This window comes from Haemaphysalis longicornis, unplaced genomic scaffold (assembly GCF_048455015.1).
Source record: "Haemaphysalis longicornis isolate Haplotype H1 unplaced genomic scaffold, Haemaphysalis longicornis Haplotype H1 scaffold_7, whole genome shotgun sequence".
Classification (NCBI taxonomy): Eukaryota; Metazoa; Arthropoda; class Arachnida; order Ixodida; family Ixodidae; genus Haemaphysalis; species Haemaphysalis longicornis.
Window position 1 is genome coordinate 154,566,168 of NW_027526422.1, and position 12,020 is coordinate 154,578,187.

Here is a 12,020-nt window from a genome sequence, read left to right on the forward strand (position 1 = left end):
CCAAGTTAAACAACTCACTATCGGAGCTTCCATCCACCAAGTCTCGCTTCACAGCTTAGCACCAGACGACTCAATCACGGGAATTATCCGTGGGGTACCCCTTCGTTTCACAGAGCAGGAAATTCTGAACAACCTGGACCAACCCCACGACGAGATCTACTCAGTGCGCCGATTGGGCCAAAGTACAACGGTCATCCTTACTTTCGCGGGACCAAAGTTACCTTATCATGTACGACTCTATGGGGCCGAATACCCTTGCTCCATTTACAAAAAGACAATTCCTGTGTGTTCTACATGTCGTGCGATTGGACACCGTTCAACAGCCTGCCCTCAACCGACAGCTCAAGTTTGCCATCAGTGCGGTCTTCGGGACCCTGTTCCAGATCACCCGTGCTCTCCCACCTGTGGCCTCTGCGGTGGGCTTCATCTCTCCGGCTCCCCTGGCTGCACCAAGCTCTACGCGGAACCGTATATTCTGCGTCAACGAAGGCTTCGACAAGCCAGAGCGGGAAGTCGGGAGCCAGCGCGAGACTCCTCTTTGACACGAGGGCGACGACGGGAGCGGTCTGTCACGCCGAGTTCGAGACTGCGTAGCAAATCCAGCAACAGAGGTTCTCGACCCGAGAAGACCGGGAAAACTGGCTCAAACGTGGACACAAAACAAGTAAGCTGGGCACAACGGGTGTCTCCCACAGCTCTGACCTCAACCCCTCCTTCCAACTTAAATCATAAGTCTGCCACACCATGTCAGGGTTGCACAGAACTACTACAGCTTCTTGAACAACAAAAATCAGTTATGTCAGCTCTTCAATCGCGTCTTGACGCTTTAGAACTCACTAAGGGTACCGTGACCGAAAAACGCAAGAAACCCAACCTACAGCCCCCTCCCTTGACTTCCGCGCCCCCTCCCACGCCACAAGAAACCCAGACCGCAGAGGCCGAACCCCAATCCGAGAAGTCCTCATGGTTCCAGTCCATGTTAACCAAGCTTGATGCACAACTTGGCACCTTAAATCAAGAAATTTAAAACCTCAGGCAAGACAACAACCTCCTTAAACAAGAAATTAACTCGCTACGAACCAAACACCTAAATTTCCGCCAAGAGGTAATGTCTCTTCCTGCCCTCTCCGGTCATTTAGAGACCCGCCCTGATGCCTTGTCCGGCCAGCTAGAGAGCCGACCTGATGCCGGCCCCATCCGTCAAGATAGACCTGAAAGCACGGGTTCTCGCTCCCACCGCCGACCCGCCCCTTATGCCAGATCCGTCGAACCCAAACCCTCCCACTCATCCCTTGATGACCACGAAACAGCTTAACAAGCACGTCACTGCACTCCTGCAGTGGAACTGTCGAGGCTTCAAGAACAAATCAGGCTCTTTACAACAATATATAAACACTCTCGATCCCCCACCTGATATCATCGCTGTCCAAGAAACGAATGGCCTCACCAAGCTTCCTGGCTATATTACCTATGAAGACCCGTCTAAACGAGCCACAGCCACACTCATTCGAAATTCAATGGCCTCTGTACAGCATTCCACGCCACAAAAAGGGTGCGAACACACACTACTGGAAATTTTATCGCCATCGACCAAACTTAAATCCAATCTCTTCATCCTCAACATCTACTGCCGGCCCTCCACCAAGAAACCTGACGTTCAATCTACGATACAGGATGCTATCGCCTTAGCTGGCTCCCGTCCGGTACTTATTCTAGAAGATTTCAATGCCCACCATCAACTTTGGGGCTACAAGTACAGCACGAAAAAAGGTCGGCAAGTTGCCTCGACCATTGAGCAGCTTAATCTCACCATCCTGAACGACCCTAACACACCGACCCGAACTGGCACCAGTACTTGCAGGGACACCACCCCAGACTTGTCTTTGTTGGCGGGCCAGCTCGATGTCACGTCGTCATCCACCCACACTAACTTAGGCTCAGACCACGACATTATTCACCTCCTGTTGCGTAACCGGGACTACAAGGCACGATTAGGAAAAACTCGGATTACGAACTGGGATAATTTTCGTAAGGCGCTGTGCAGCCATTCGCCAAATCCCGATCAGTCCTACACTGAATGGATAGACGACATTCTTCAGACAGTTCACTCTCATACGCGAGCTGTAACCACGACTTACCAGACCCCTTGTGTGGATGCGAGGTTGCTTCACCTTTGGGAAACACGCCATAGCCTTGCCCGTAGATGGAAACGCCAGCGCCACAATCGGAAGCTCTGTAGGAGGATATCTCTTCTCAGTCAACAGGCGGCGGAGTATGCACAGTCGTTGAGCAAAGAAAATTGGCTGCAGCTTTGCGACAGCCTCCAAGGCACTCTGACCTCCCGCAAAACCTGGAACCTACTTAGGTACCTTATTGACCCCCTAAACAGCAAGGGGGAATCAAATCGACACATGGCCCGCACTCTTCACGCTTACCCCGGCACTCCAGAACACCTCATTCAAGACTTAACGGCTAAATACCTCCAAACAGAGATACTATCCCCGCCGCCACCGTACTCTGGTACTCGCAACGCAGATTTGGACCGAGATATCCAACTTTTTGAACTGGAAGCAGCCCTGGCGGAATGCAAGAAAAGGAGTGCCCCGGGTCCTGACCAAGTAACCTATAAGCTCCTGGCCAATTTAGGTGATGATGAACTTGCCATCCTGCTTAAACACCTGAATGAATTTTGGACATCTGGCCGCCTACCTATTCAATGGAAAACCGCTGAAGTCCGCTTCATTCCTAAAGCGGGCAAATCCCCACACATAGACAATCTCCGGCCTATTTCACTTACCTCTTGCGTGGGGAAGCTATTGGAACGCATTATACTCAAAAGGCTGCAGCCATACCTTGAAGACACCAACCAAATGCCCAAAACAATGTTCGGCTTTCGACAACATTTAAGCACCCAGGATATTATGTTGCGACTTAAAGAAGAGGTCATTGCACCTGCCACTCGCCACTCACCTCGAGCCATCTTGGCCCTCGACCTAAAAGGGGCCTTCGATAACGTTGCGCACGCAGCGATTCTCTCCCGTCTTAATAATACTGGCTGTGGCAACCGAATTTATTCCTACATTTCGGACTTCCTCACAGGCCGCCAGGCTGTGCTCAAAATTGGAGATGTAAAATCCAAACCAATCTCTCTTGGCAGTCGGGGTACACCGCAAGGCTCGGTATTGTCTCCACTCCTCTTCAATATCGCTTTTCTGGGTCTACCAAAACAGCTAGAGCAGATTCCGAATCTTCACCACGCATTGTATGCAGACGACATCACCCTCTGGACTGACACAGACTCTCTCGGTGGGCTGCAGGACACATTGCAGCGTGCAGCCGAAGAAGTCAATAATTACGCCCAAGCTTGGAGCTTACATTGTTCACCGCAAAAATCAGAACTTGTCATCATCCGGAAACACCCCCACGACACCACGTCGAGCCCATCGAAATATCTCTTGACGGCCATTCGATCAAACCTAGCCCCTCACTCAAGATATTAGGTCTTACCATCCAAGCCAATACCCGAAACGACTTTGCCTTGTCAAAACTGCGTAATATGTCAGCTCAAGTCGTGCATATGATTTGGCGGGTCACTAACCGGCATCGAGGAATGAAAGAAAAGGACACAATGAGACAAATTCAAGCTTTCGTCATTTCTCGCCTCACCTATGTCGCTCCATACATGGCCCTAACCAAATCCGACATTGAAGCACTAAACAGGATCATTCGGAAGGCATTTAAACAAGCACTCGGGCTCCCTATGAGTACATCGACAACCAAGCTTCTTGAAATGGGCCTTCACAACACTATTGAGGAACTCATTGAATGTCATCTCGCAAGCCAGCGCCTCCGTCTGACACACACTCAAGCAGGCCGCTTTGTTCTGCAATCCATCAACTGGCCCTGTACAGAACAAACCCACCTGGCCCCTTTGTCAGACGAGTGGCGTAAACATATCTCTGTACGACCCCTACCAAAGAATATGAACCCCGACATCCATCCCGAGCGCAGGACCGCCCGCAGCCAAGCCCACGAACGCTTATATGGCAATCGCTCTGACGTGTCCTACACCGATGCGGCGAGCTACGCTGACAACCAAACCATGGTTGCAGTGACAACAACCAGAAGCCATTTAACTTCATGCGCATCCATCCGTACGACATCCCCACAAGACGCCGAAGAACTCGCCATTGCCTTAGCCCTCATCCAATGCTCCAGCAGAGTCATCATCACTGACTCTCAAGCAGCCTGCCGCAGTTTCCTTTCAGGGAGGGTTGCACCAACGACCCTGCGGTTACTTCAGCGATACCGTCCATCTCACCGAGTGGCGATCGTTTGGACACCTGCCCATGCCTCTGTAACGGGCAACAACTTCGCCCACCAACAGGCTCGCGAACTGGCCCACCGAGCCCCAGAGGTCACCGCAGCTCCGACGCCACTTCTCACCTATCAGGAAATTACTCAATTTTACCGGACCACCAGACAAAAATTCCCTTGCCCTCACCCATCCCTCAGCAAAACTCAGGAAATAACACTCCGACAATTACAAGCAGGCACGTACGTTCACCCGGTTCGAATGAATTTATTGTTTCCCACACAGTACACCGCGCTATGCAAGTTTTGTCCACAGCTAGGTACCCTCCAGCATATAATTGTGGAATGCGCTCACAACCCAGCCCTACCACCCCTCTCCACCTGTTCTTTTCCCGAGCTGTGGGAGACACTGTTGACCAGCTGTCAACCGGAGGACCAGACTCTCCTGGTGACACGGGCCAAGACGGCGAGGGCAACGCATGGATTCCCGGACTAGGGTTCCACTCTCACATTTGAGCTCAATAAAATGTTTTCTCTCTCTCTCTCTACGAGGTAGCCGAAATGCTCCCTGTTCTGTGGTAGCCGGGAGGCGTGGCAACTGCGCGTTCGGCAAAAAGGAAGGCTGTGCGCGATCGTACCACCTAAAGTTGCTCATACCGGAGAAGAAGGAACGTATGGCTGAGCTTGTAATATGCCGCAGCGAAAGTTGTCACTGATGAAAAAAATTGCGCGCCTATCCACCCTATGAAGGTGGTTGTAAAGCGAAGCTGTTAATGACACTGAGAAAGATTACCCATGCGACACCACTTGAATTCACACACGTGGTCCTACAAAGAGTAAAAGCAGACGCAAGTGGAATGCACCTAATCACACCCGTTATTACTTTAAAGAGGTATTTTTGCTAAGGTTAAATAAATGCACGATTTGATTGCATGATTTATGATTGGTGAAGAATATCAGTGGAAACTCCTTTTTTCTAAAATAAAAGAAAGCTCATACCCGGTGTTAATTGGCGTATGCCTACCATTGCCCCTGAAGAAGAAAGTGTATGACAGATGCATCTTACCGGTTCTCACCTTCGGGCCATAAACTTGGAAGCTCACTAAGAGGGTTAAAGTTAAATTGGGAACGACTCAGCGGGCAATCGAGCGGAAGAATATAGGTGTAACATTAAGGTACAAGAAGATAGCGAAGTTGGTCAGGGAACAAACGCGTGTTAAGGACATCTTAGTAGAAATTAAGAAGAAATGGACGTGGGATGGGCATGTAGTGCGAAGGCAAGATAACCGTTGGTCATTAAGGGCAACAGAGTGGATCCCTAGAGAAGGCAAGCGTTGCGGGGGGGGGGGGGTGGGAAGGGGACGGCAGAAAGTTAGATTGGCAGATGAGATCAAGAAGTTTGCGGGGATAAATTGGTCGCATTTAGCACAGGACCTGGGTAATTCGAGATTAATGGGAGAGGTCTTTGCCCTGCAGTGGGAGAACAGAGGCTGGTGATGATGATAACCGGTGTTAAACGATTTCACTCCTCCTTCGCCTCTGCTGCAGCCGACTGAGGCCACCAGATCAGCGGCAGAGAGGGAGGAGAAGTGAGATGCCATGCGTCGGTGTGAGGTTCCTTTACATTTTATAACTACTAGCGCTTGCACAAGGCCCGCAAACGACCGCTACACGTGTCGTTGACGGAGCGTAAAGCGGCTCGAGACGTCGCGTAACTCTGTCACGTGGCATTCAGCGAGAACGCAGGGGATAGACCCACAGATGTGCTCGGTGAGTGCAGCGTCTGTCTCCCGATTCAGCGTTGGCCCGAACCTCAATCGGAGCGACAACGGGCTCTCAATTCATGTATTCATTCGTTCCAGGTTCGATTCCTGGGGGGTCCTGTAACTTTTTTTTATTTGTTCACGGAACGTTTCTTTTGATACCAACGGTCGCGACAGAACCCTTCGGCGGTAGAGGTATAAAGCTTCGCTTTAAAAAAAAAACCAAACGTACTTCGACGATGACCAGATACGACAGATACGGGCGCATGCATCCGTTTTACCTTGTCTTCGCCCACGACAGTTTAATGGCACGTTTTCCTTTTTTTCTTCAAGTATGAACCAACTCGCTCAGCAACAAGTTTAAGCTGTAGCTGACAGTCGGTTCACTCGTTTGCCACGAAAGCGACGTTTTCCTAGGCAAAAAACATTTATAATCTCTTCAAACAAGTGACTATTTGAAATAATTGTAAAATCAATAAAATGATAGTATCTACTAAGCTTTCCACAAAATATTAATAGCGTTGTTAGCTAATAAATTGGTCCGGAGAATAGCACAACCGTTCCGACAAAAATACGCTTTAGTTCATTTTTGCTCAGCTTTAAAACAGCGTGTTTTAATTTCCACTAATTTAATACCATAGCATTCTTTGAGGTTTTGGGGAACTGTGTTCGAACATACGGCCACTAAAGCGTTTCACTCCAAGCGAATGATGAAACTAAGACGAGCGCAAGGTATAATTGCGGCCCAGGATGACACAGACGGCTTTGATGTGAACCGCATAGACGTTAGCGCCATATCCCTCTATAGTGTATATAGTTCGAAACTATATAATCAGCAGCCCACAAGCTCCGCCACCTCCCACGCATGCGCCGTTGGGTCTTCTCGGGTAACGTGGCTCGTCTTGCGCCAGGCGAAGAGGAACGACGCGTTCGCCGCGAGTGAAAGCGATCCGGGCCTCCTCCTGTGAGCGTTGCAAGGGACTGAACGGCCTTGAGTCGTGGTCAGCAATACAGCTACATCATAGGTTTACCAAGCGGTACCAAGACGCAAGCAGACTAAGCCAAACTTGTGATTTGCATATCCAAAGTTGGCTGAGCTAAGCCGAAACCATTTGTTTTGACAACTATCTGATCTTGCTGCAACGTCCGCAGCTGCCGCGATGACGCTGTATGTTTTTATCACACGTGCTTGGGCGTTAGGGCCATGTCGTCAGTTTGTTCCACCGATCGTGTTTTCATCGATCTGTGACCATCGAGATTAACGCCTACCAACTAGCCGAATTATCTGCTCTGCTGCAAGTCGTTGAGCAGCTCTTGTGGAAGCAACCAGCTGGTGGCCGTTCGTGTTTCGTTGACCTCGGTTTTGAAACAGTGTACGTCTTACCCTTTCTTATCTTCAGTGCTTAATGAACCGAGGAAACATTTTCAGCTGCCCGATTCTTGCCTTTTTCAACAGTTTCGCTGCGGCTGTAAACCGATATCCAGCGCAAAACACTCGTGGAGCTTGCGATAAGTGCACGCTAGCCAAAAGTGATAACGAAGTTGTAGAAGCTCAAAAAGAAACCAAAAACGCCTCTAATATACCTCCTATCGCTTGGACAGCTCGCAGCTTCTTTCGGGAACGTTTGTTTTGTGGTTCTGTGGTGCGCATGTTGCCTCAACAGTTTCCTCCGCGTGCTGACTCTGCGCTTGAGCTGCGTAGAACAAAATCGTGCGTAGTTTTTCTTTTCATTATCTCCCAGCGGATTTGCAAATTGTTGATTCGCTATCATACCGATGGCTTTTATTTGCTTACCCGAGCCCAGTATGTCAGTCTTTTACGCGGCTTTACGCAGAGTGCGATTGTAGTTTCACAGGTTGCGGAGTCCCCTCCGAGTTCCAGAGGCACACTGCAAGCGGGAAGGACTCATTGCTCAAGACACAACTATGCCCAATCTTTCCGAGAAGGTGGCAGTCATCACAGGTGAGGCGACACGTTTGCAAACGCTTTGCAGCAGGAACTTATCAGTGCTAAGACTATTTTGTATGCCCACAAGGGTGAGGCCCGGGCTCCTTCTGTTCAGTAATGTTCCGTGCAGGGAATGTTTCGTTTTTCTCGGAATTGTTTGCTTTATTTTTGCGAAAAGGGATAAAGGTAATCTTTAACACATACAGGAAATTTTAGGAGCCGTCAAGTAAAAAGACAAATACTGTCACTAAACCACTCCTCGCATCATTTATTACATTGTTTCCTTTTTAAATGTTTCCTTAACACTCCGCCACATTTATGTTCTAATTTCCGCAGCATCCAAGACAACCTCCCATTCAGTTCATAAAACAGGAGGGAGCACACAGCAAAGAATACCCACAGAGAAAGAGCTTGTCAAGCGTGACGCGGCGGTGGCTGAAGGACTGAAGCCTGGTCGCATGTATTCGTGCGCACTGCATCTACAAAAAAGTATTTCAGGGGCGATTTAGTTCGCGTGTTGTCAACCAGCGGTTGTCACGGCGGCGCGAGCTACAATTACTTCAATTCGAAATAACGACTTGTTCTTTTTCATACGAGCAGTTTTAACTTTCAGCGTTACCTTGTAAAGTAAGCATGCTGAAAACACAGAATGCATAGTCCATCGCTGTTGAGTGGTAGAGACAATAGAATTGAGTTCACGCTGAAACTTGTATTCTCTGAACGGCTACAGCGTCCGGAAGGCCACGTGAAGTGGACATACATGACGCTGGCTAACTCCCAAAACCGAGCAGGGAACCACGTAAAAACCTGTCAGTTGCAGAGAGAATGTAGGGAAATTTGCAGGGAATTCATGAGGAACCCGGGGCAAAAACATGCTAAAAATAGGGAATTTCTGAGCCTAAAAACGGGAAATTTTCGCAGCAGCACGGACCATCACTGCTTCTTCTGTGTATGTTAAGCGACTGCTTGGATGTGATGTGGATGTACTTCTATTCGTGGTAGCATTATATGCTATACATGGTTGGGTTGGAAACTTTGCCGCTTACTCTCAGATGGACCCCGTAGATAGAGGCAGCGCTTCCCCAATTATGATTAGTGGCTCAAGCGCGGTAAAAGCAGACACAGGTAGCAACGCAACTTTCGTTCCATCTACCACTTTTCCGACAACTTTCTTATTATACATTCTCTTTTTGAGACTGCAAGCTACCATAATATCTACTATTCAGTTTGAGAAAAGAACGCGAACTAAATATTATCCAGTATATCAGAAATCATTACTACAACCATTGGCCGTCTGCAGTAGTAGTAGTAGAAGAAGAAGCAGCAGCAGATTTTAATCTAACCTCGCTGATTGCAAGCTTCATTCGGAATGAAGTGTGCCTTTGCGCGGCTATCATCATTCGGAAATTTCAATTTTTTCCGTCATGGAAAACCCAACTAGTGTAATAACGTTTTCGACATGCGCGACACACAACTATATGGCAAGATAAAGCTAGCGCCTTGATACATGGGCCACTAGAACTATTTTGATATTGATTGATCGATTGTGGGATTCACGCGCCTACGCAACGCATGCGATGAGGCGCGCCGTAAAAGGAGGGCTCCCGATTAATTTTCGACCACCTGGGGATCTTTAAATGTGCTGAAATCTCCTACACACGGGCGTTCTTGCTTCTCGCCTCCATCAGAAAAGCGGCCGCCGCGGCCCGGAATCGAACCCGCGATCTCGTGCTCAGCAGCACAACGCCTTAGCCACTGAGCCATTGCGGCGGGTTATTTTCATTTGTGAAGCAATATCTAGAACAAGCGGTGTTAAGGATTACGGATCAGCGTCGCCGTCCACCCGGTTTTTCGCTCGGGTCAGCTTATGGCGCCCCGTTATTGCAGCATGATTGGCTCGTCCAGTTTCAAACGAGAGGATAACCGAATAACTGCTGATGACAAGTTTTCTCAAATACCCCTTCGAGGGAAAGAGGGAAAGAGAGAAAAAATTTTACGGCGTGGGATAGTGGGAGTAGAACCCTAGCCAAGTTATCCATGTGTCACCACAACCCTCTTCGCCTTGAATACCAGACTGGTCTGGTCCTAGAGCCGAAAGCTAGTGTGAACTGTTTGCTAATGGTCAGGAAAGAACCAGGTGGAAAGGCGCAGTAGGGCTGTCTCGTGGGCGTATTCCCGAATGATATTTTGGAGGGTACCTAGTTGTGGACAAGCTATGTATAGAAGAGTTTCTACGAATGTTGGGCTGTGTGTACGAATGTTCCTGTTTGTAATTGTCGGAGTGCGATTACCTGAGGTGGGCTGAGGGCAGGGGAGTTTTCGTTTGGTGGTCCTGTAAAGTTGGGTAATGTCTTGATAGGTAAGACCTGGTGATGATGCTGCACTATTCTCAGGGGGTCGGCGGATCACTTCGTAAGCATGTTGATGATCGAGGTTGTTGACCGTTACGCAAGAACGTGCAGTCGCCCACACGAGATTGCGCTCTAGAACAAGCAGGACGTGAACTCCAGAATTAAACTAGCCAGCTAGACGAATGCAGCTGGCTTTAATATTCATGAGGATTTTCATCGTAGGCGCATCATCGGGCCTCGGCGAGGCAACCGCTGTACACTTTGCGTCTCTGGGATGCTGGCTGGCGCTCACGGCAAGAAATACTACTGAGCTAGAACGAGTGGCCCGGGATTGTCGAGCCAAGGGAGTCCCTGAAGAGAAGGTAAATGTCATGTTCACATATATACGGGAAGCGAACTGCATAACTGTGTCTGAATCATGCGAAACTTAGCTGGGGAAGCATTGGTTTCCACGCGCCGTAATATGTACGAAAAGATCATTTGAGGGATTCTGGAAAAAAGGTAGAATGCTTGCAGCAACTGTAGTCAGCCGTCCAGATGTGGCAATAGTAATTCGCCTAATCACCTTAATTGTGCTTGATGTGTGTCAACATTTGGCTGTATTCCTGGGACTTTTTAAAGGTACGCAGAAGTAAGTTAGAACCCGTCTCAATATTTCTTCATAATCTAGCATGTGTAATTGTTTCCTGGCGGAAATACGCGTATTTCTATTGCGAAGCCGCTGTTAGCGTAACTCTGCAGTTTTCGTGGCACATTTAAGAAACCTTTTTAAAGCAAAGCTTTCTACCTCTACCCCCCAAGGGTTCTTTCGCGACCGTTGGTGTCACCAGAAAACTCCAGGGAACAAGTAAAAGAATTTACGGGCACCGCCCGGAATCGAACCTGGAACTAATAGACTAACAAAGCGAGAGCCCGCTGTCTTACCGATTCAGCTACGAGCCCACGCTAACATGGGAAGACAAATGGTGTACTCACCAAGCACATCTACGGGTTTACCCCCTGCCTTCTCGCTGAATGCGACGTGAAAGCGTCACACGACCACTCACGCCCGGCTAGCGGCCCTGTGCGCGCCTTGCTCATGTGCTAAGAGTTACAAAAATTAAAGGAAGCTCACACCAATCCATGTAATCTCATTTTAAAGCAAGGCTTTCTACCTCTACCCCCCAAGGGTTCTTTCGCGACCGTTGGTGTCACCAGAAAACTCCAGGGAACAAATAAAAGAATTTACGGGCACCGCCCGGAATCGAACCTGGAACTAATAGACTAACAAAGCGAGAGCCCGCTGTCTTACCGATTCAGCTACGAGCCCACGCTAACATGGGAAGACAAATGGTGTACTCACCAAGCACATCTACGGGTTTACCCCCTGCCTTCTCGCTGAATGCGACGTGAAAGCGTCACACGACCACTCACGCCCGGCTAGCGGCCCTGTGCGCACCTTGCTCATGTGCTAAGAGTTACAAAAATTAAAGGAAGCTCACACCAATCCATGTAATCTCATTTTTAGTACGCCAATGTGCTAAAGCCTGTGGCCTCCAGTGTTTACGTAAAAAATCACAGCTCCTTGTCGTCCGCCTTCACGCCAAATCAAGGAATACATTCAAATACTCCTTGATGACCAGGCCATCACTCCAAACCTAAGCA

At 48.9% G+C, this 12,020-nt stretch overlaps 1 protein-coding gene across 1 annotated transcript in view; it reads left to right on the forward strand.

Moving 5' to 3' along the window:
• Positions 1–7,631: 7,631 nt before the first annotated feature.
• Positions 7,632–12,020, forward strand: part of LOC144147156 (meso-2,3-butanediol dehydrogenase-like) — a 36,742-nt gene continuing 32,353 nt past the window's right edge. The window contains exons 1-3 of the mRNA XM_077679229.1: positions 7,632–7,788; positions 7,926–8,040; positions 10,599–10,738. Of these exons, the coding sequence (XP_077535355.1) occupies positions 8,004–8,040; positions 10,599–10,738 (177 nt within the window). The 5' untranslated portion in view covers positions 7,632–7,788; positions 7,926–8,003. The remainder of the gene's footprint in view (positions 7,789–7,925; positions 8,041–10,598; positions 10,739–12,020) is intronic.